General features: G+C 33.0%; 1 protein-coding gene across 1 annotated transcript; it reads left to right on the top strand.

Annotated features, from left to right (window-relative positions):
* The first annotated feature begins 12780 nt into the window (after positions 1-12780).
* LOC108731502 (uncharacterized) lies at positions 12781-21290 on the top strand. Its single transcript, XM_018461857.1, has 6 exons — positions 12781-13061; positions 13657-13781; positions 14852-15076; positions 20226-20361; positions 20670-20799; positions 21204-21290. The coding sequence occupies exons 1-6, from the start codon at positions 12792-12794 to the stop codon at positions 21287-21289; spliced, it is 972 nt and encodes a 323-aa protein (XP_018317359.1). The 5' UTR covers positions 12781-12791; the 3' UTR covers position 21290.
* Positions 21291-26369: the final 5079 nt, after the last annotated feature.

The raw sequence follows: 26369 nt of genomic DNA, 5'->3' as shown, positions 1-26369 counted from the left end.
TCCCTAATAAAATTCCATAAAAGTCCCTTATTTTTAAGGATAAAAAAAATCCCTGAAAATTCCAGATTTTCCGGGTTTTTCTAGGTAAACACCTTGCGACAAAAGTACTCGATTAATAGCTACCGCGAGGCAAGTAAATGTATATCGAGTATTCTAATGTACATATTAATACATAAATATGTGTGACACTCGAGACTCTTGGGGTTCCAGTGTGACTCCCTGAGGCTTTCATTTAAAATTTAATTTTCGGCTTCGACAACACCGCGATTCTTCCGCCTCGGGCACCGTACGGGTGCTGAGATTACGGTGATCACGATTTAAAGATCGATCGATCGATCGATCGGCCGATCGACGACCAGACCGAGGTTTTGATATCCGCTTTTCATTCTTTGCGTGTACACTACTGTCCCGCGTATAACTCCAGCGTTTATAATTTTCTACGAAGCACAGAGATACAGAAGATGAGGAGAAGGACGAAGGGAAGAGGCGGCGGCAGCTTCGGAGGCGTATATAGAAAAAGACTGTTCCCGACGATTTTATAAGGATGTAAAAAAAAAACGTCGCGCATCAAGCGGAAGCGCTCGATGAGTATTAAAAAGAGGGAGATAGGCTCTCCGTATCCCAGGGTCGGCATAGCCGAGACAAAAAGCGACGTGAAAATGTAGAATTTATACAAATGCGCGATGAACGATAGCTCATCACTTAACCCGACAGTGGTATTACCGGGTATATTCTCTGACACCTTTCGCGAAATTAAATTTTCTGAATTATATCTGAATTATATATGATTTTTTTGCAATGTATTTATGAATCACAGTTAGATTCTACAAATCAGGCAGTTCACATAAAAAAATAATTGTGCACTGTTAAAAATAAAATGTTAGTTTTAACTTAAAGACGTATAGTGGAATTTCTAATATATCCAAGTATTAATTTAAGGTAATGTTATTTGATTACCTTATATTAAATTAGTATTCTACATTTCTTGTGTGTCAAAGTAATACAATTATTTAAAACATTATATTATATGTTTTTTATCTGAACTATATATTATATGCGTAACATTAGTATATTAATTTTCTTTTATTATATTATTATATTTTGTAACTTTATTATACCTTTATATTTTTATTATTAATTTCAATGCCTTTTTATTTTTAATTACACAAAGAAGGAAAGAAGATGGAGTCTAATTTTTTACGATATAATACCACTGTCGGATTAATTGTAACATTCAAACCGGGGCGACCCTTTCGACATTGAAAGGCAGGCCTCGAAAGAGGGTGGAGACAACACTAGGCGTATCTTGGCACCCCTCGCGTCACTGTATTATACGCATTTACTCGCGCAGACCTAACAATCGGATGTCTTTAAATTGACAGCTCGGCTGTAGTTATTAACTGATTATACTTGATATTACGACGACGCTAGAGAAGACGTTGATATTATATATTAAATATAGTATATTGAGATCTTTAAGGAGCCAACGTGTTATCGAGAGAGCGTATTACATATTTTAATATATAATATTGAGTTGTTGAGAGCCGCAACATACCGCAAAGCTGCCAGATATATTCGCCTAAGCCGCAGCGTTGCGCGATTTAATTGCGCGACAATACGACACAATTATATTATTATGTTACTGATAGGACGGAACTTTGTGTGCCCCTTAATGCCTGAAAATTGTTTGCGACACAAGAATCAATTCTGAAAGGTGTACGAATTGAAAGGGCATACTAAGAGAAAAGTTTTTATTTGCGACTATAATTACATGTTAATTATGGTTATTACTGCTAATGTTAATAGTATTAATATATGTATGAATCTATAACAAATATATATAGTTGACACCGAAAATGACCATAAATTATAGTTATTATTATCATAAGAATAGTTGCAATTATTATAATTTAGGTATAATTTATAGTCATTTTTTGGAACAATCAGATAACCATATAAAATATGGTTTTTGGGTAACATGTAACTATTATTATATAGTGGAACACAAAAACGAAAAACTTTTCTCTCAGTGCGGAGCACGCGATTACGAGCACAATCAGTGGGTAGTAAGGGATTGATAAAAAGCGACAGGGTGTTTAAAAAGTCACGCCGGAAGAGTATTGATTTGTTGTCACGTCTACTTTCCGGCTGTACTGACCGATTATCCTATAACCGGTATATAAAACCGGAGAGAGTTGGGACTCGGTAATGAGATTTAATGACCGTTCGCGGGGTGTTCAAAAATTCATCTTACAACAGGAATAGCAACCGAATCATTATGTCGCATGTGTCTCCTGGTTATATCGATCGCCGTATCATTGAATACACGGAGAAAAATGTAAAGTAATATACGCTAGAATTCTAGTAAATGGAATTGGCAGATCCATATAAGAACAAGCTACTTTTGTAAAATTTACTTTACTTTTCTGGTAAATAAGCGATCGTCGACAGCCATGATGTAAGTTACTGCTTACATTTCGTGAAGTAAATCTATAAATTACCATACATCTCAATAGAATTTAAACGAAGAAAAACATCCGGTTGGATTAATTAGAATTCTGGTTAAAATGGATGATCAGAATTTTCTGGTTCATCCATTTTTAATCAGACATTTTTTTTTTAGTATACTTTATTGAATATTTTTTACCTGACAAAATTTACTTTATTGCGCGGTAAAAAATACAAGTATATAAAGTATTCAGTTTTACTTTACTGTAAGATCACTTGAATGAATTTACCATAATTGTAATGTACTTTTTACCTTACAACTCCGGTATTTTTATTTTCAGGCACGTAAAGTTTGTCATAAGTTCGACAAAAGTAGCCAGAATATTTTTGCTAAGGTAAAAATTACTCAATCATTTTTCTCTGTACACCCCAGACGGCACGAGAGACGGCAGGGAAGAGAGTCCGGAGAATGGATTTTTAATAATTGCTCGTTTATCTCGCCGCTGCGTTTCGTCCGAGAAGGAATCCGATTGTTGGGCCTCGCGTGGCACAGCAGGTGCTCACTTATAGCACGTAAAATCATCATGTTTGTACAAACCGTTCGCAAGGACGACGCTCCTTTCATTCTCAGTCCACAGTGCGATAATCGTTCGAGTTTTATGCGATGTAGGAATCGTACGAGTCTCTCACTTTGCATTTCTCACGGCTTATACGGGGTAGACGACCCACCTTTGCTACAAATCCTTCGCGAAACTTGTAATATAAATTTCTAACGAAAACACACAAAAACACTAAAGAATTTTTATCTACCTTCTTAACAATCAACTATTTTTAATGTCGTATACCTTCTTGGACACTTCGGACACCCCGTATAGAGTCCTCGACGGAACTTTGTTTCGCGATCGTTCGTCATTATCTTCGTATTTACGCGAAAGACTACAATTGTTATCACGAGGATGCACAATTTATTCACGTATGTTGTACACATAATCGCTCTATCTTCGATAATCCTATCGACCGTAGATATTTATATCGCGACTCAACCTATGATTCCGATAGGGAAGAAAATTATCCACTTTTGTATGCTCCTCTCTCGATGTGGTTAAATTTTAATATCGATTTTTTTTCTGGCCATAAAGCGGAGTCGATACACCCCATGCACCATTCTTTCTCTCAATTTTTACATTGATTTAATAATATTAATGAATTTAATAATTAAATATTATAATTAAATATTAAATTAATATTATTAATTTAATCATAAAAATATTAAATTAATATTATTAATTTAACATTAAAATTATTATCATTTTTTCTGTTATTGTCACATTACTCGATATATTTTCAGAGTGTATTACATGATAATTAAATTTTATAAATTGCTAGTAAATTAAAATCGAATCGCAGTGATGATTGTCAATCGACGATGTTTGCCGTCATTGAAATTATTTCAAAGCGTGTAGCGATTATGTAATTAACGATTTTACGTAATATCGTTCGCGACAGCTCCAATTTGTTCCCAAGTTCGCCCATCGATTCGACTGATTCGGAATGCCGGTATTTATTCCCGGGTCTATTTCTCGCCATCATACGGCCTTACGTATCGACTCGGTCGACTGCTAATTCGTACGCTCTGCTATTTCTGTTTATTCTAACCGTACGGGGAAGAGGAGGGGTTGAAGTTGAGCACCGCGATGATCCCGATTTCCGACATCTCGAAATAACGACCTAACTAATTAAGCCGAATGGCTGAAGACACGATTGTCCGTCGCGTCGAGTTCCGACACTCAGCGTTTTTTTTTTTATATATGAAATATAGTCAGAAATTTTAAAGATCTCACGGAGCTCCTCCCCGAAAAAAATCGTCGTGTCAGCCTAAAAACGCAAGACCACTACTCGGTAAACTCTCGGCGGGGACCTTTCCTTTCCCCCAAGAGAAGATTCTCTACAATCTAAAAAAAAATGAGTGTGAATTTTAATATCACAGTTGTTAAATATAATTCTTACTGTGTTGATATAAATGGTGAGGATTTATCATGAATTTTAAATGCATGATTAAATCCACATTCATGATATTAAATCCACACCATGTTGGTGTTTATATCAAAATCAATACGGCGAGAATTACATAAACATCGCACGGTATTAAATTCACATATTTTTTAGAATGTATCGAACGGTTTTTTATCCGAACGCGCGATTTTACACGACATATGCATCGAGCCGCATCATAGGCCGGAATTCATAGTCGTAAATAATTTTCAATCTTTGATTGAAAGCGCAATTAATTGCAAATTCATATTTTGGATTAATGATTTACAGATCTCTGTTTTAAGAATTTGTACTTAAAAAAATCTGTTATATGATATATATTTACGATTCATAATGTCTAATCTTCAATTATTAAGTCAAATAATCAGATTTATCAATACTTTGATGAATCATAATTGATAATGGAAATTTTTCTGTTTGACTTTCTATTTAACCTCAAATATATAATTATTTTGAAAATATCTCCAAAATATTTATATAATTATCTAATAATTTATTATGAATGACTGTAGCCATATAATTAAAGATGTATTAGAAGAAGAAGATGACAATATGTTAAATACTCGTAAATACTTTATGTACAGAGTTTATATTCATCTATATAAATAAATAATGCCTAAAATCTACCATTCGTCGAAATATCGAGTGTTTCATAAATCAATGTTTCATAAATTAAAGAATACTTGAAGACTATAAATCCATATAAAAATTAAGATACAGATTGACGAATAACAGAGATTTATGAAATTGTGATTATTCGTCAATCAATGATCGACTATGAACACCGGTCATCATTTCCAATCAATTCACCTCACGCATTCACCAATCGCGATCGCTGTCACAATCACTGGCGGTTTGAAAAGACTGATAGCGTTAAAGAAGAAAAAAAGAAAGAAAGAAAGGATGAATCCCGTGCATTGATCATCGTTTCTCCCTAAAGTCTCAGAGCAAGGACTCGAGGAATCACGATTGTCATAATTTCGGTGAGTTATCTCAACTTTCGGTGCTACAAACGATGGGAAAAATTACTGTCGTTTTCCGTAATCGTTTCACATAAACACGCAGATCTCTCTTCACAGCGTAGAAATTAATCTTATCTCGCGGAGATTATATCGATTTCGATCCCCGCTTAGCGAGCGTGAAAAAAGAAACGGACAAGCAGGATGAAGGACCGAATATATCTCGTCTAGTACCCCGCAAGAATTCGTACGCGACACGTCGAAAGTAGAATCCTAGATTAATCAGAGATTCGTCACAGAAGAGTATGGTTTCGATTGGCTGTCTAAAGAGCTTAAAGAGTATCATGATCTGATGATCTGATTGGCTATCATAGGTAAGCAACTACAATAGCGCTATGATCACGTGATCATTTAGACAGCCAATCAGTATCTATATTAGGTCTGTTTCCGTTGCTTGAAATCCCCAAAAACTTTGCTCTTAAAATGAGATAAATATAGATATATTTGAGTGTTGAAAAGAGAGAAAGCAAAGATGCTGAGTGCAAAAAGTGCAAGAAACGCAAACAAAATGGCGGCGGTGAACCTAATCTAAAGTTTTATATTTATAAAAGTATCGCAAATTACCGCCATGATTGACCTAATAACTATAAAGAACTGCTAAGCGCTTATTGAATGATAGATCAATTAAAAAACGGAAATCGTTCAAATTAGCCAACAGAAAAACGCGGAGGGAAAGCAGTCGACAGGAAAATCGCTCTTGTCGTCACGCTCCAGATAAAAATAATGCGATACTCTTATAATGTAGAGCTCGAAACCTAACCTCAGGCTGCGTTCCGATATATGTCTAGATTTTCAGTACTGGCAGTGTATATCGGAACGGCCTTAATCTCTGATTATCTAGAGATCTGTTCTTTACGAACAGTTCTGAACTAGTTCTAATGAAACGAACTGTATCTGTTTCGCTCTAACTTACAGCACGAGCGTACACCAGTTCAGAATTTGCAGTGAAAAAAGAACAGACCTTAGGAATCTACTTGAAAGAAAGAAAAAAAAAACAGAAAAGCTTGCTGGCCTCGACTGGTGCGTCATTGGTAAACTTTTACGAAACGCGCGCGATCGATGATTGACGACGATCCACGGCGCCGCCGTTGAAGAACTATATTGTACTTCCCTACTTGGAAACGTCGAATTATTATCCGGGGGGGGGGGTAAATCCCGCCGTCGTTTTAATTAAGAAGAGGAAAGGAAGTCGCGAGACGGGGATGACTTACAAGTGCCATGGATCGACGATCCACTCGACGAGGCCGTTTATAAACTCGAACAGGGAATGAGAAGAGGTAGAGAATAAAGGGGGCGGAGATAAAGAAAGGGGAAAAAAAAATAAAAAAAAAATCGTACTCACGCATACCATTACACACATGTAACACGCGCATTAACGAATAGGAAAATGATAGTCTACTGTGCTGCATACGTATTTAAATTAACGGAGCATTAAATAAGCATGGGTGTGCATCTTAGATGTATTAGAGGACCTTCACCACCATCACCACTACCACCACCATTACCACAACACCATCACACGTTTAGTGTTAATTATGAAACGTTACAGGACGATGATGGCAGGGGATGCGAAGGGAGAGGATTAATCGCGCGCGACGATTAGGATCTTCCATAGCTGTAGATTTTGTGTTACATACACCGCTGTCCAAAAAGAATTTACCCAACGAGTTATTGTTATTTAATTAATAGTTATTGAAAGAGACGAGAATTAAAACGCGCGGGATCCACAAATCCTTAAAGTCAAGAATGGGAACACGCCTTAAACAACTCGATCTAAGGATTAAAAAATTTATATATTCATGAATATTCGAAAATTTTAATATCTTGAAAATTTCTTAATTAAAGAAATTAAGAAATTTCTTAATTAAACGATTAAAAATTTTGTAATTATTAAGAATTTCTTAATTTTTCAATTAGTTAAAAGTTTGCGAGTTTGGGAATATCTAGATTCGAAAATTTAATGATTGCAAGTCGAAGAAACTTGAGGATTAAAAAAATTCTAGGTTAAAGAATTTTAAAAGATCCCATTATTTATATTTATATCATTGATATGTTTAAGAAAATAATACGATTCTTTTTGGACAGCGTGATATTTGTTGACGATAATTTCGAGCACTTTAATTAACGTAAGTGTACAGTCATGTGTTTCGTAGTTCTTGTATAATAATGAATATATTTCTTAGGACCATTAAGAAGATGACGTCGTCTCCTGATTGTTGATAAGTTTTCAGACACCACAATCAGGACGCTCGATTGTCAAGAATCGCTCTATCATTATTCAATTTCCAGCGCGAACTGCTGGCGCAACTTTACGCCTCTGAAAACGAAGTGCGAAAGTCTTCACCGCAGAGAATACAATAAAAAAAAAAAGAAACAAGAACAAGCGAATCTCTCCTTCTCATCCCCCAGAAAAAACTCGTTGGGGATAAAAATCGTCGCTTTCATTTAACTCACATGTGTTTCACACGCGATTCAATTGCGAGTGCGGTTCTCACTGACGGACTGTATGTATGTATAATTTTTAAGACGGTTACAAAGAAGGCAGCGTATTGTCATTATTTCGTCGTTGTCTTATGTATTGTTTATATCTCTCGAAAGAGTACCACGTATATACAATAATAATTATAATAAAGATCGACTAGTGTATTTCGAATCCGACTGAAAACAATTAAAGAATTAAATTGCGCTGACACGTGCGTGTGTCTTTTTATTCTTCGAATCCTTTTCTCCAGTCTCCACATTGCTCATCATTAATCCTTCGTAGGCAGTCTGAGTCTTTTTTTACCTTGAAATTTCACTTTCAAATTTCTTGTGGCACAAGTTTCAATTTTTATTAAATAAAGGTTTTAACGTTTGAGTTAAATAACTATTTGGCAATGTAACAGAGATGTTAAAAAGTGAATGTTTCTAAATTTTTTGAAAGACTAGAATACAGTAAAAAAATTTGGATTGGACAGAAAAGGCCCAGAGTGTCTACGGAGTAAGCAAAAATATGTGTGCTTATGAAGGATTAAACGGAAAAGAAAGATATACGGGTGGTCCACTTAAATTAAAAACCTTGAATATTTCATTTAAATTTTTGATGATACGAAAAAATTTTCAGATGAAAATGGAACGGTTTCGAGAGAGATATATTTAAAAAATCATATAATTTCATTCAAAAAAGGAAGATGACTTTCATATCTTTTTGGCGCTTCCACTTAAAAAAAACGTGATCAAAATACATCCCCCTCAAACCGTTCTATTTTTATTTGAAGCATTTCTTCGTATCATCAAAGACAAATGAAATATTCAAGAATTTCAATTTAAGTGAACCTATATATACTTTATAAGAAAAAAAACTCTAAGATTCTCGAAATAAAAAAAAATAAAGCGTGAAAATGAGGACTAATTAGAGTGTAGGTGCGGTAATTGGAGGTCTAATTAACTTGTGTAAAAATGGTCTTTATCCAAATGCTTAGTTAAACGTTCAGTTCCGCTTTGAGTCAATTTGATCGTATATATCGCTGCTGAGAATGATTCAGAGATTCTAAACGTTCAACCAATTGTAAGTATTATGTATTAAGATCATTTTTACACAAATTAATTAGCACGCTTACTCTCATTAGTCCTCATTTTCACCCTTTATTTTTTTTTAAAGATATATACATTTACAAAATTTATAAAATTTTACTTGGGATTTGTCTAAATACATTTAATGTTTTATTCCTCATATTTTCTAAATATATACGTTCCGGTAATTAAAAAGAGATGCCGGTTTTAATTTTAATCGATGATGGGTACACGAAAGAATGGGAAACGTTTCCAGCTCTCAGACGAAATAAAATGTAGCGTAAAATAATTAAAAAAAATTGTCATAGACTTGTGTATTTAAATAATGAAGACTCGTTGTAGAAATATATATTTTTGTTGAATCAGAAACCGAAGGGACGCGCAGTTCAAGGGATTAAAGCTCCTAACGGGCGCGTAATCGCATTTTTTGACTTTTCGTCTCTTCGATTGCGATTTTATTGCGTGTCTGAAAGAGTGCGCCTCGTCGCCGAGATAACGAGATTCGCGTGCGAGATTCGTCGGTTGCACGGTTTTTGCACGAAAAAAGAGAGGGGTGAGGGTGAAAAAAGAGAGAAAACGAAAGAACGTAAGGGCAGATGTGCGCGGTTTTATTCCATAAAAGGCGAACTCACACGGAACGAAACCCTGTTCGGCGCGGGGCTAATTGTTAATTAAGACGCGGATTGCTGTGCGGATTGACAATTTGCAATTGTAAAATCCGTTCCTCGCGCGTAATCTCGTTCACGTATCGCCCGAGCGAATCTCGCTCGCACGTTTCCAATCGCATCGAAATTGTTTCGCAAGTGCCGTTTCCACACGCGGAAAAACGAATTTCGAAGAAAAGTTTCAACGAAGTGTGACCGGACTGACAGTCGGAGCTACGAGGTGTTTCGTAAAAAACTTCGAGGACATTCTAACGTGAATTGAAAAAAAATTCACGATAAAATTCGTTTACTGGATTAAAAACCGCAATAAAAATATATATCACGCGCGCGCAAACAGAATATAATTTAATTTCAACTTTTGCTTAAATCGTCCTCTTTTAATTCTTAGGATTTGAATTCTTAGGATTAAAAAAAAAAGAGTAAATTAAAACACAAGGTTATTATTAAAATTAATGTCAGAGATGTGATCTACAATTGAATCTACAATTTTAAGACTCCTGCCTGCTCACTGCAGCCATCTTGGATTGTGACATTAGGAACAAGAAAAATACATAAAGAAAATTCTTGGCAAATTATATTTAAAAATATGAGTATTTTGTAATAAAACAACATTTGCAATCGATAAAATAATTTGTAAAATATATATTTACTGAAAACTTCCCTTGTGTTCCGGTAATCAATAAATAACATATATTTAAAATTGAATTATACCTAACCAGAAAACAAAACAAGCTACATGACAACTGTCAAATTGCGACAAATATGATTTTATTCTATTCCAAAATAAAGGGAGAGTTTCCGGTATATTTTACAAGTATATTTTATCAAATGCAAATATTATTTAATTGAAAAATATTTCTATTCGTAAGAATTTTCATTACGTATTTTTTCGCTTCTGACGTCATCAATTTGAACTTCCGTGATGAGTAGTCAAGAATCTTAACACTGGTTCCTAACGGGAAATTAAAAAAAAATTGTCAGCAAAGATACTCTCGATGGTTTGCCTTCTGAAAGATAATCAAATAAAATCATTTGATATTTAGCCATACTTTATTCCACGATCGCTATTCCACGATTTACATTATATTTCGCCAAAGGTCGCGTTATAAACATTCTTAAATCGAAATTACAGATTTAAGCAAATTTACCTTAGATAAATCAATGATTTGTTTTATTAAAAGCAATTTAAACAAGCAATTTAAAAATTTTAGTTATAAATTTTCTAGTTTATTACACGTATTTTTTAACAAACAAAAATTTCAGATTTCTTCTATGTTATATTTGAAAGTAAAAAAAAAGTTTGGCGGCGATTTAAAATCTGGGGCAAAAATTATTTCAATAATGCTCATTTTTACCCATTTAGATTAACTTTAATCTTGGTTTAGCTTACTTTTTATCTTTTTCTAGTTTTAGGAATTATATAGAAAAGGATAAAGAGTAAATTAAACCGAGATTAAAGTTAATCTACGTTGATAGAAATGGACATAGAAAATAGATCAGTTATTTAGAAATAATTAAGATTAAATGAGAAAATTTTTATTTAAACTATAAAATAATTTTGTTAACTGAAACTATTGATTTACTGAACTATTTCATATATAATATATTTCATATATTTTATATATATATGTATCAAACATTCCTTTTTACATGGAAAATATAAATTTCCAATTTGTCACTTTTTGCAAAGACTATACACCTAATATGTTCTTATTTGCCCGACTTATTTTCCTTCAACGTATAAAAATATATATTTTTTAAACGGATATATTTTTTTCTGAATAAATATTTTCCTAAAGCGGGGCAAAAACATTCTTCTCGCGTAATTTCTTCCCAAGAAAGGAAAATTCTGCGTCGTTCGGGTATAGGTTGCGAAGTATAAGAAATAATATGAAGTAGGTCAATCGTATTTTAAGTCGACGAAGTCTATACACTTCGATGAGCGGGGCCAGCTGCAACCCGAGATAAGAGGCGTCGCCCACGTCACATTCCCCATGAAACGGAAAAGCGGAAAATTTACCCCATAATTCCTACGGACTTAAAATCTCTTTCTTTATTCTCTTATTTTTTATTATAAATTTTGCGCGCTCATGTAGCACGATGGCGATATTAATTAATCGGTTCCCTTCTTTATAAACTCTCTCTCTCTCTCTCTCTCTCTCTCTCTTTCTCTCTCTCTCTCTCTCTCTCTCTCTCTCTCTCTTTCTCTCTCTCTTTTTCCTTTCGATTACAATTTAAATTATTGTATCTTTAAACTGTTGTTATTAATCGTCTTTCTATCTTCTCCTAAACTAAATTTTTATTTTTTTTTTGTTTCGTTATGCAGATGAAACTAAATAAGAGTGACAAATTTTTTTTAACATTGAGAGATCACGTCTAAGAATCTCCAATGAAAATTCCGGGAATTTCCATGGAAAGGAAATCGAATGAAAGAGGGTGATAGAGATAAAGAAAGAAGTGGGTTAAACATTCGGGAAATAATCCACTTTCTATTGCGTCAAACCGATTCGATCGAAACCAATCGGCAACCCGCATCGGTGAGCACTGATTTTCGTTTCACATCCCCGTGAACCCGTTGCCATTCCACCCCCATACGAGGCGAATGCGAGAGGGGAGCTTGGCTCGCTGGAGCAGCAGGTAAGGACCGCGTCCCAGTTTTACGCTGGCCATCAGGGACTACTAGTGCCATCGGAATACACAATAATAGTAATAGCTGCGATTGCGTTATTTAAAAAAAAAGAGAGATTTAATTTGCAACAAATTCAACGTGATACCATTTAACATTCATATCGATTTCAACCTATTTCTGAAACAACAAAAAAGGCAAACTATAATTTAATTTAAAAATTAACAAATTAATTGGGTCATTATACTGCAAATAATTAATTACAAATTAGACAGATTTTATATTACAGAATTAATATTAATTAAGATATATATCAATTCGTTTAGCCAATAAGAATTAAGGAATTATTAATTTTGGAATCTACGAAGAAAGAAAAAAACAGATCGTTATATTCTTTCGAAATATTCACGAAGTCATTGAGTTTTCGTTATGACGAATACGAGTGACAACGCGATCGCCGCGGATTCTTCGAAAAAATCCGTGGACCTCGCGCGGAAGGAGCTAAACGCGATATTGAACAAAATAGAAGACTTGAGACTTCCGATTAAAGCCTGGCGGATGCTTCGTGCCCGTTCGCGACTGCGACCAACGAAACTGATAAAAGTCCGCACAAGGCACCTGTGGCTCTTGTTGCTGATCGCCACGTGGATTGTGGTGCAAGTCGCGTGGACGTACGTGCTGGCGTATCGATATAGTAAGGTGAGATGCAAATTTCACGTTGTCTAATAATTCATCTATTTCTATTTCAATGCGATACATACAGCCCCGGCCATAAGTATAAAGCATCTTCAATTTATGCCCTCGAAAAAGTACTGGCCGTAATAAAAGCCAAATCAGAATTAAAAATATTATATAATGTGGTAAAAACAAATATTATTTTTCAATAAAATTATTTTTTAATATTTTATATTAAATATACTTTTATATTAAATATACTATATTTTAATATACTTATTTTCCATTAGATATAAAACGTCTACGTCAGTTTTTCGAAGTGATTTATACTTATGGCCAAGGCTGTATCTCCTTCGACGTGACTCTATATTAATCCCTCGATTAGACGTCATATGATACAACAGATCGCATATCACAAATTATTTTTACTTATCCAGGTAAATAAATAATCATATTTAAAACGATAAAAAGACGAAAGAATTTGAATCGAACAAAATCGCAACTAAGAATAAAAAGCTCCAATTTTTAAGGAGAATTAATGTTTGCTAGAAATATTAATAGCATTCTGTTACGAGTCATATTTTCGAGTGGATCGAGTAACTGTGAAACATTGTTCCAGTGTTGGATAACGACGCCCTCGTTTGTGCAAAAACTTTTCCGACCTCCGCAAGACTGCTCGATCTGCCAGGATGTTCAACAGGTTGACAAACTCTCCGCCGTCGATCCAACGATCTTTGAACAACGGTACTAAAACGCGACCTGCGTATTGTTAACTCAGTAATTCATGCGCGGCATTCTTCCATTTTGAAACATCGCTCAGTAACAACATACGAAAAATCCGTTTATTCCCAATTAATTTATTTACAATATGAAAATTATCATTATTTTTCAAAAAAGATTAAAGTTATGTCTCAACTATTATTCGTAAAAATCTAATATAATTATTAATCTTGTTATTCATTGTATACAATACCGAAATATAATTAAATCAATTCTTATCTTAAACATCATTTATAAAAAATATTTGCCTATGTATTATTAATTAATTTTTTCACTTAACGCTGTTAATAATAAAATGTCTAAAGAATTAATCTATTCCTCTCGCCATTATTTAAAAGAAAAGAACTTAATCTTTATACGCAGAAAGAACAATTTTGGTCAAGTATAATCTAAAAATTCAGTTACAATAGAAAAAACTTTTATTCAATAAATCAAAATTTTACTGTAACAAAAATTTGGTTAAAATATATCAAACAAAACTGTAATTTTATACAAATTAAATTGTTTAAATAATATAAACAAATATTTTTGTTTTTTATATATATATAAACCAGAAAATGTATTTTTCGAAAACAACTAAGTTCCTTGTTATATAACAATAAAATATTTGGTTATTATCAAAAAATATAATTGAACTGAACAGTTCGGAAGGAACTAATTTTTTTTTCTATATAGTATGTACCTAAAAATAATTTTGTTTTGAGCGATTAAAATAATTATATAGGAAACTAAGTATAATATAAGCAATATTACTTTTAACATTCCAACAATCAGCTTGAGTCAAAATAAACATAATTATTTTGGGTTTAACAAAATTATTTTCAGATTTGTGCCTAACTAAATTTTTAAATACTGCGATAAAACTGGTTTTTCCGTGTAAAAATTAATTCATCACAGTCATTATTTATTAAACGACTTCCGTTTGTAATTGAATTATTTACTCACTCGCGGCGCATTTAGCAATAATATATCCACACGAGCTTAATAATTCAATATCTTTCTACGATTGATCTCTAATTTATACTTGTAATCAGCTACGCGTATTCAGGGAAGCCAGTGGTGATAAGCGATGCAATGACGAATTGGACAGCACCTACGGTGTTCTCCTTCTCATTTTTCAAAACGCTATATCACGGAGAGGAAGCGAATTGCCAGTTTTTCCCGTACAAAACGGAATTTCGGAGTCTGCAAGATGTTTTCGACATGAGCGTCGATCGAGCCATGATGGAAAAGGGCACGACGCCTTGGTATGTCGGATGGTACGTAAGTAGGAATCGTACTTGACTTTTGGATACATAAACGGGGGCAAAGGACGTTGTTGAGATTCTGCAGTCTCTTTTTCCCGATATTTTCAATCACACACACATCCAATTTTTTCCTTTCTAAGTTTTACTTCTCAATTACTAAGCAGAGTTTAATATAACTGTTCAGTAATTGCTAAAAAAGTGTATAAATTTTTACCAAGGATTCTAGTAACTAGTTTGAGTCTTACATAATTATTTTGATAGTTCAAACAAAAATTATTTTCAAATCTGTGTCTATAAAAAAATGATGTTGTATCAACAGCATTATTTTAATTAAAAATGATCTTGTTAATATATATACACACATAATGTATAAAACAAATAAAATTTTATTAAAACACAAAGACATGACATATTTATTTTCATTAAATGTTATTGAATGAATAAAAAATTTATTAAAACAAGAGTATAACATATTTATCTCATTAATAGTGTTATTAAATTAACAAAATTATTTACAAATTAAAATAATATTGTCGATATAATATAATTGTTATAAATTTTTTAGATACTTCATCAATCCCATTCTTTCCGTGTAGATAATCTTTAGACTGATCTCGATAATTTGTCTTTCATTCTCAATTCAAAATTATCGAAATCATTTATATAAGACTTCGGAAAATATGAATTCGATAAACGCATTCATTTAATTTTCATTTGCATTCCACACGAAGATAAAGTTTAATAGAATAAATGTGACGATGATTTTCCGATGTAAAATCAGTATGTTAATAAAATTTTCTTGAAAGATATTTCTTGAAGAACAAAGAATAATAAAAGTAGGAACTATTACGAAATTTAAGTAACATTTTTTTCAAATTGGTAGTGAATTAATAATGAATTTTTTGAGCATGTTACGATCGATATAAACGAACGCTTGTCATTTTTAAGCAATTTCATAACAATTATTAATTTCATTATCGGAAAACCGTTGGCAACAACATTAAAATAATCGCGAACGAAATAAATCAGTCGCGCAAATGTAAAATATGGATACGCACACCGATCGACGCACTGCCGCCGTTGCCGCATTCCTCCGCAGAGCGCGTTCTGCAAGCATAATTATCGAAAATATAGAATATCAATTAAAAATTGTCGTGCGGACGACGAATAAATAACATTTTACTCGGGCAATTCGTAATTGTCATTTTTCCGTTGTTCAGTTCACCGAGAGGCGAATGCGAGACGAATGCCAAAGCGAGTCGCCAATTATTATCGTGCGACGGCGCATCGAATCATCACGGGCAAATTAAACAAACAACTCATGTACGAGCCGGTAATAAATGAATCTGCTCGCCGATCGCGATTGCTATTTTTTTCGGACCAGCACGTACTTAATTAACGTGACGACACTAGCGCTCGTCGCTTTTCGCAACAATCTCTAAACAATCGCTCGACACTCGTGGTAGTTCGACGAATTTAATTAACAAGTAAGGTCTAATAAAAAATTATGGCTAATTAACGCGACATGATAACGCCAATTTTTTCTTTACGTTCCCGTAACGGTGAATTTTTAATTAGGTGTAGGACCTCAATATTGCCGAAATCCGCCAACTGTATTGCATACAATGTGATGATCGCCCGATACTTTTCTCGGTATTGCCGATACTACTCGTTTTATGCGATATTTAACATCGCGAAAGCCCAGTTTAGATAATCCATAATTCGCATCAAGGCAAAATTCTATTTATGACTTTATCTCGATTATTTTGAAATTTATATTTAATACATATTTTAATAGTAATAATAATAGCTTTTTGAGGTACAATGCTAACAGGGTTTATAGGAACATATAATACAGACGTAATAAATTAAACCTCAAAAGATGCGGCAATAATTGCTGCTCTTTGGTTTAATCTTAACATAACGCATATATAATAAAAACGAGAATAGACATGTATAAATATGTTTACATCAAGAATGCAAAAGCAGAACAAAGAGGGACAGAGCTAGTACTTATAATAGACACGCACGGTACAAATTACATTTAGAGTACAAAATAGTGCAACAAGAAGCGGAATTAGTAGACGTAAAGTACACATGTTAGGTAATTCAGAAACTTAAAAATGTGACGCGATATAGACAGAAGCAGCAGTTCGGAAAGAGGAGAGGAAAAGGAACGAATATCTCTCACTAGACAAAAGATTGAAGTATTTCACACCTACGCATTTAGATGGTTAGATGGAGGGGAGAAGATGAGAGTAAGGAATGAAAACGTGATAGAAGCTATATCGGAATGAAATTCTTGGTTTAGATGCAGATTTGTTTCGAAGATATATGATGGAAAACATTGAACATTGACGAAGAACATTAAACATCAAACAATACGAGTGCAGAATGAAATGCTGATAAATGTTAAGCCATCCAGAGACTTGAAACAATGGTGTCAGATGATCCTGGCGCCGTACGCGAAACGAAGACATGAATTTATATGTATTTTAAATATTTTATATAAAAATAATTTAATTTATATATAAAACATATTTAACAAATATTTTATAAAAGATGTATTTTCTCATTTTTGAAATATTTGTTTCATTACAGAGCACGTAAAATTATAAATAAATAAATATAAATTTTAGGGTAAATAAAATTTTATCCCGAAATTTGAAACACAAATTATGTTATAGATCGTCTAAAGTGGATTTAATTTCGTAACTTAAATATAAGAGACGAGACGAAGATTTTTAATATACACATCATAACATTAATTACAACATTAATTTCGCAGTTTTAATCAAGAGATCAACTACGATCAATAATCGTGGCAAATGTAGAAAATGCGATTGCAATCACTGTCGATTATTATCGAGGTTAACCTCGCCCGAAGATGATCGATCGTGGAAATTCCATTGTATGAGTGATGCTATAGTCGCACGGAGTTCACTTGACGGAATTGTCGAGATGTACTGCGATGATTGTTTAATAATTCCCGAATAAATCACGTGAGATATCGACGATCGAAATAATTCTTCATGACGACACTAAGCCCACTTTACGGTTTGCAATTCAGATTTCTGGCTACAGTTCTAATTACGATCTTATACATCACGTATTTTGATGTTTATATTTTAATATAATATTTTACATGTGTAACATATACATATATCAAAATATACAACTCTGACCAAAAATAACAGGCATTATATTTTTTCAGTCATCTAGAATTCTTTTATCTGTATTATTATTTATTAATTACCGACGTTATACATAAATTTAAAAAATTCTTGAAACAATCCAGTAAACACAATGTTACATGTAACGTATATGTAACATGCAACTTATGTTATATTACAGTTATCTTGTTGAGCAATTACATGTTACATGTACGTTACATGTAACATTGTGTTTATTGGGAAGGATAATTTACAGCAATTGCCATAAATTAATTTTTGAGCTAAAACTTAAAATAATGAGATGTCTAATATTTGTTTACTCCAAGAGTTTTCTAATTATTGCAATCCTATGACAACTTCAGGCCGATGCTACCACGGGAAGAGACCTCTCTTCGCGACCGTCACGAGGTCACCAGAAAATTCTCACTGGGCACTATGCGATCGCTCAACAATCAAACATTGTTTCGATCGACCGGAAGATCAGCCGAGAAATTTGCGCTTTAGTAAATGGATCAATCGGTCGGGAGGCCGGAATCCGGACGATTCCGAAATGGGCGGCGAGCTTCGAGGCTAAACGGTCATAAACACGTCGTTCATGGATATATACGTACATATCTATTGACAGAACTATCGATCGCGACAATATATGGTAATTGACGCGCATACGCAATTAACTGGCCGGTTGCTAAATTCCCGATTCGTGTCCAACGCGACTTCGACGCAAGAAAGAGAGAGAAAGACGCGCGCACACCGCAATCGCGCCAAACGCTCCGACTACTCTGAAGTTAGGCGCGGAGAGGGGCACAAGCGTGACGAGGGCGAGCGAATCAAAACAAAATACGGGCGCGCGCCTACATTCAGGCAATCGGAATTCGCGTAAACTTGCAAAATATGCAGTAGCGCGCGGGACAATATTTTCGAGGGAAAACAGTGTTTATCCAAGCAATATATATATTTTCCTCTGCGCTATTAATATTTAAATTTTGCTACGCTAAATAAACCGTCAATCTTTTGTTCTCCCTGGATGTTATAATTGAAAAAAGTGGAAAGCGGATTATTTCACTAATGGCGACTCTACCGATATTATTAACTTCTCTCTGTTTCGCTCTATATCGATTTGATATGTTATTAAATTTATTCGCTTCTTTCTTCTTCCTCCTTAATTGTAATAAATAGATAAAGCGAAAAGCATTTTATTAATGATAATTTTCGCAATACTTCTTTATGTCTAATATGCTGTTCGATTAATGGAATATTAGATGAAGGAGAAATTATAAAAAAATAATTAGAAGTATATTTCGATTTTTACCGATATTATTCCTTCTCTCGGTTATTATAAATGACAAAAGTGGGAACTGTTTTATCAATGACAATTTCCCCAGTATCATTATCTTATGTCCAGAGTCTACCACATCGATTAATATAATATTAGATTGAGAAGAAATAATTAGAAAATAAATAGCATTTAAAAACATGCACTCAACTGACGACGTTGCAATTAATAAAGAGTATTTTATTCTTATTTTTCATTTAGAGAGCTTCTGAGGATTTCCATACGAAATAAAACTAATTCCCTTTTTTATCTGAGATATATAAAAATGAAGACTAAAAGAATCATTGTATTAAAATTAGTTCGAATTATGTATATATTTGTCTGCAAACGCGAGAAAAAGGACAAAACTGAAGAATTAGGTTTACAGACTTACGTATCTTGTGAGTTTACGTGTATTAGCCTGCGAGAATTTTCACGGCTTCCGAGATTTCCTCGAATCATTAACATTGGTGTACGATTTCACTAACAGGGTTACGAAGAAAATTACATTTCCAATGTCATGCCGATGTCGAGAAACTATCGATAGAGGATCTCGATGAATTTCGTATTTTCGAAAAAATCGATAAATCGTTAAAGAAGAAAAAATAATATCTTAATTTTTCCTCTTATTACTTTTTCTTCTTATAATGCTTTCTCATTGTTTTTTTCCTCTTAGGAGCAATTGTGACGAGAAAATAGGCGTAATATTGAGGGAGCATTATCAGAGACCGTATTTTCTTCCCGCCACTGCCGAAAGCAAGAAAACGGATTGGATTTTTATGGGAAGCAATGGCTATGGCGCACCGATGCACGTAGGTTTTATTCAAAATTATATGAGTTTTATACGAAATAACAATTGTATGACAAATATAACAACATTCTTTAAAAAACGAAAAACGATGATTCAAAATTATTTATCGATATTAAATATACAATACATTTCAGTAAAGATTTATTAATAATCTTAAAATATATTTTTTTTTTCCTAACCATATTTGTATTTGTATATAAATATATTATTTATATGCAAATATATTCAACGTTGAAGTATGCGCTTGTGTTTAAGTATACGGACGACTATCATTAATCGTATATTTTGAAAATATGAAATTTTTCCAAGGTGGACGATGTGGATTATCCTTCCTGGCAGGCGCAGATAAAGGGTGAAAAATTGTGGATTTTAGATCCGCCGAGAGAATGTCACTATACATGCAAGAGGCTGGAAGTGATTGTGCATACCGGAGAGATAAGTGAGAGCCACACGATATATGCCAATAAACAATGATCGAATTAATTAGAAAATTAATTATTTTCCTCGTTTAGCGCTAAATGTGGCGTTGTGATCGATAGCTGCATTCAATGTTATTCCGAATCGGGTATTGCTCGGTCACGTGTAACGCTAAAATGCAGGGCATGTGAATATCGTTTATACCCTTGAATTGGAGCAAAAGAATTATTTCATTTAACAGTGTTTAAAATAAAATTATTGATTCATTATTTCTCGAAAATGTATAAAGAATTTTCAGAAGAAATATTTCAGAAATAATTGCGATAACTAATAAAATTTACTTTTCATATTACTTTTCTTATACATTGTATTGCGTTATCAATATTTTTTTGTATTGTTCTGAAACATTGTAATTTTCAATTGCAGTCGTCTTGGATACGAATCGATGGTATCACCAAACGAAAATCATTTCCGACGACATGAGCATTACCATCGGAGCTGAATACGATTGAAGCGAGCAAAGTTCGAAAGCTGATTTAATTATATAACAGATTCGTTATGTACGAGAATAATCGACAAAAAATTTGCTATAAAAAAAGTCTCTGTGTGCAAATATACAGAATAATAAAATGTGATAAGAATAAAACACATTGTACATTTAATCATCATTCATAGAATATTTCGCAATTGAACGGAAGCGCAATAATTTTTCAACATTATATGGTTAATTATTTATTCTCGATTATATGTCATTCAATCTGTTGAATATTTGAAAAATAAAATTAATCCTCGTATGAATGTACAGATAAAAATATAAACTAATAAAATAAAATATGAAAGACATAGAAACAATTATGTTCAATATTTTATAATTATTAATATATAATAATTACTTTTATTAAAACATTTTATAGCTAAAAATGAACTCGAAAATTTTACTTACATTCTGTGATTAATTGTATTATTTCAATTCATTTTCTTTTCTTTAGATAAAAATCATTAAATTTTTTAGAACAAATCGAAAATTATTTAATAAACCGTTTCTCTATTTTAAATTACATAACTATACGAGTATTTTGAGATGCTACTTGTTGATAGAAAAAAACCAATCTATTTCTAAAATTATGCTCTTAAAACTAAATGACTCATTTTAATCTTATTGCTTTTTAATTAAATGTTATTTATACATTGAAAGAACGATTTTACCAAAGTAGAAAAATTTAGCCACATCTGAAAGTAATTTAGACCCACGTACTAAAATAATTATGTAGATCAATTTAGTTGCTAAAATATCCAAACTTTTTGCAGCATTGCTCATTATGCTTGAAAGTCCTACATCATTTTGACAATTTAGTATACATTTTATTTATTAAAAAAATTATGTAACATAAAATTATTAATAAATCTTTATTAAAATGTGTGTATTGTGTATTAAATATCAATAAATAATTTTGACAGTCATCATTTTTTATGATATTTTCAGACCTGTGTCGAGCTAAATTTTTAGATACTTCATGAAATCGTTCTTACCATTGTACTTCCAACTCGAGCGAAAGGCTTCCAACAGGCTTGACCAAAGTAACCCCATACTCGGTTAACCCCCGATACGCTCGTCCCTCGTGACGTATGTCCACGAACGTGGTCGCGTGCTAAGTTTTACGGTTACCCGTGTATAATAAGTGTGTGCGTGTGTTAATCACGCTCTCGCACGAGGTAAGTAAAGAGGAAACGGCCCCCGCGCACGGCACGGGCCCCTCATGCAGATGGCGAGCAAGACGGGAGTCGCACCTGGCGGCAGGTGAGCTCCTACCGTGGGGGTTACCTCCATTACGGGAAGGAAGGGGGGTGAGGATTCGAAGGGGATTCCCCGTTTGACTACCTTGTCAGTGCGCTAAACGTAACTCGGTCTCTATCGTCTTATATATAGGATCATATGTTAGCCACTGGCATTATTAAAAAAGAAAGAGAGAGAGAGAGATAGAGAGAAGAGAAAGAGACATCAATATTTTTTTGTCAGACCGAGAACGAACGATTGCGCAAAAGTCCTACTTGAAACTTTTACATATACAAAGTTTTGTAATTTTTCTTTGATCTAAAAGTCAAAATACTTTGAAGCAGTATATTGATTAAGAATGCAACACGGAAAAAAAATGTTTCTGATTTACAGCTAATTCTGCTTAGCTGAAATTGCATTAGCTACTATAGCTATGAATTTGCTAATACATACAAAGGATTTGCTGCTGTAGCTAATATAAGGACGTGATAGCAAAATATGCATGTCTGTTTAAGATCGATTTATTTAGCAATATGAAGTTAGTTGTCACAGTTATCGGATATGTCAGTGTAAAAGAAAATTGTCTTTACCACAGTTAAATATGGTTTGCTGAAACTGTACTTGCTACTAAAATGTCTGCTATACAGAAAATGTTTGTTGCAATGATCAATACATCGACATAATAGCAAAATGTTTATCTGTTACAATGATAATATTTAAGCCTCACAGCTAATGGAAATTAGACCTCGCAGATATGACATTAGGTGTCCATATAATGCTACTGAATTTAGTTGCCATACCTAATTTTTAGCTGTGGCAGCTAATCTTTTTTTTCCGTGAAGTATTTGATTTTACTAATGATATTGATTTAAATGCTGACTTAAAAATTTAAATAAATATATATTAAGTTTATTATATAATAAATATTTTTTTATTATAACTTTTCTATTATAATATAACTTATTAAGTTGTGTAAAAATAAAAATGATGCATACTGCACTTAATTTTGATGAATTAGAATTAATTCATATTAATTAAAAAACGTTATCTTTATTAATTTGCACTAATGTAAAAATAATATTAGTATATTTAATCGTTATACATTAGTTAAGGAAATGCTATTTGCACTTTCAAAAATAAATGTTATTAAAGATAGTACAAGACGATTAAATAAAATTTAAAAAAATTAGGACATTTAGACGGACATCAAATATTAATGTGAATTTAGCTAGACGAATGTACTAATAATAATGATCGACTATTATATTATTAATTACATCACATAAATTCTATCAAATTACGAGGAAACTTCTTCTTAGATCGTAAATTATGTTCGTATAAAAAAGATTTATTACATTGAGTTACGTGACTTAGATTATGCTTGATGACCAGCAGGAAGTAAAAATATATTATATGAATGAAGAAGTCCTCCTTAACCAAAAACTCACCTGAAATGTACAATTTTTCTATTCTTTTTGTTTTTCTCATGTTTCCTCGTTTGGATTTACTTAAACGAATTCTTACATTTATATGACTATTGTTATTTACCGAAAGATAAAGACAAATTTACAGAATTATTTATAAGATACACAATTTTTATTTAGGTTATTTTATAAAATATTACATAAAACTTCCAATTAAATAAATCACAAGATAACAAGTCAAATAAAATTTTCTTTAATCACTCAAAACGTGTAATCCTTGTCAGTGACGATGTCATTCCTTTTTTCTTTCATTCTGATGGAACTGTTTATACTTACGCATCTCCAAAGTGATTATTAAGGACTTTGAAAATTACAGAGAGAGAAAAAGAGAGAAAGAGAGAGAGAGAGAGAGAGAGAGAGAGAGAGAGAGAGAGAGAGAGATGAAGGAGATGAAGAGAAGAGGAAGACTTTGACATCTCTCTGATGTATCGACGCCCATGTAATACATGTATACACGCTGCTCCAGTTACGCCAATGAGTACGCCTGTATATCGTTTGTGTTAATTACACGGAACAGCATATCTCCACTTTCATGTCCGATCTGACGTCTATGATCTATAAATGTTTGTAGCAATCACTAATAAGTAATATCAACCAGAGAGGAGATCCGCGAAACGCGTCTCAAATACACTCGAGAATTATTTGATTACAGAAGATATATGTAAGTCTTAGATCTTGAATAGTTCTACAATTTATTCAGCATTTTATATTGTATTCATTCTTATAATTTCAATGAAATTATTACAATTAAATTACCAAATTACTAAAAGTAATAGCTTTTCCTTAAACGTAGCACGAAAAATAGAGTACATACAGAAGCAACATTCCAATGTGTCCATAATCGAACACATATACAGTAAAAAAAACTTTCTGAATTTGTGTTAGAAATTCGATCCTTGTGAAAATTTTTGTATTGAACATATTCAAGTATTAATTTAATATAATATGATAGCACTATTGGAACGTTTTGCGTTAAATTAATACTCAACATTTCTAAGTTTTAAAATAATACAATTTATGAATAAGTAAACAATTAATGTAAAAATAATACATTTTAAAACGTAAATTCTGAGATAAATGAATAAAATGTGTTAATTTAACATATCATAAATATTCATTTTACTGTAACGTTTTAATATTGTAAATGTTAAATTTTCTGAAGAAATATGCTTTCACAATTTGCTTAAAAATTGTCAGTGTTATATTCTCGGTATTCTTTTTTTTAATATAATATTTGTGTTACTTCCTAACATATTTATCTTATAATAATACTAGAAGAACTAAGCGGTAATTATTGGCCGTTTCAATTTTTTAATATTATATTTTTCTTCTAAAAGACAGGATTAACATTTCTCGTGTCAAAGATAATTTTAAAATCCTTTGACTTTTCAATAATTATGTTTTTACATTATATAATGAAATTTGATTTTTCGATATTTTCTTTATTTCTTTATTCACGCAGCAATTTATCCGCTTACTGCTTTTAGTGAAACGTTGATATCTAGTGTTGAATTAACGCAAAAATTTGAGTGGACCGTTTGGGACACGTGAAACATGTTAAAAACACAAACTTCCCAACTATGTACCGTAGAATTTTTGTAACTATTTGAAACAATTGAAACTGTAGAGACGTATCTTTTTATTTAGTTATCCTTTTTCTAGTTTATCTTTTTAGTTTATCTTTTTATTTAGTTAGACAGCTTCGCGTAAAAAATACGCCGAGCTTTTTATTTTAAATAAAATGATAGGATATTTAATTATACGACACGACCACTTTGATGCACTACTTTTGTTGTTAACAATCATCGTCCAACCGAGTCTGTAGAGTCCCATAATGCGAGCGTAATACTATGCACAGAGCGAGTGATGAAATAATTATAGATATCGATTTCCATAAAGAAAGTGTACGGCGACGACGAGGGAAACGCGAGGACGTGCATCATCTGCGTTCCGCGCGTTCGGCGAGTTAACATTGGTGTGGAAAAAAAGAGGAAAGAAGAAAAAACGCGTTACACGTCGTCACAAGCCGGGACCGTTTACTCGTTTTATTGCAGTGAAATTCGCGTTAAAATCGCGGCGGGAGGAGGAACGGAGTCGCGGGCACGAATATCGTCGCGTATTATCGCGATATCGCGGGAAAGGCCGCGGGCTCTCTTTCGATTTAATTGCATTCCGTGGGAACGACGAGCGAAAAGCCGATACATCGGGACCTCGTTAATTCGCAAAAATCATCCCGGCCTTGTGAAGATCTTTTTGCGCGAATCGAATTTCACGCAACCGTCGCAATCGGCAGAAGTTTTTGCGCTCAAAGTCGTATCCGAGGATTCGCAAAAA

The sequence above is a fragment of the Mycetomoellerius zeteki genome, unplaced genomic scaffold, assembly GCF_001594055.1.
Source record: "Mycetomoellerius zeteki isolate Tzet28-1 unplaced genomic scaffold, Tzet1.0 scaffold101, whole genome shotgun sequence".
NCBI lineage: Eukaryota > Metazoa > Arthropoda > Insecta > Hymenoptera > Formicidae > Mycetomoellerius > Mycetomoellerius zeteki.
Note: the sequence above shows the minus strand (reverse complement) of the source record. Positions and strands in the feature narration are given on the sequence as shown.

What these genes read in the sequence shown, in the direction of transcription:
- LOC108731502 (XM_018461857.1), top strand. Translation starts at nt 12,792, where the DNA reads ATGACGAATACGAGTGACAACGCGATCGCCGCGGATTCTTCGAAAAAA. An exon ending in ACGCCTTGGTATGTCGGATG is followed by an intron (nt 15,077 to 20,225) that starts GTACGTAAGTAG and finishes TTTTCCTCTTAG; the next exon opens with GAGCAATTGTGACGAGAAAA. An exon ending in GCTATGGCGCACCGATGCAC is followed by an intron (nt 20,362 to 20,669) that starts GTAGGTTTTATT and finishes AATTTTTCCAAG; the next exon opens with GTGGACGATGTGGATTATCC.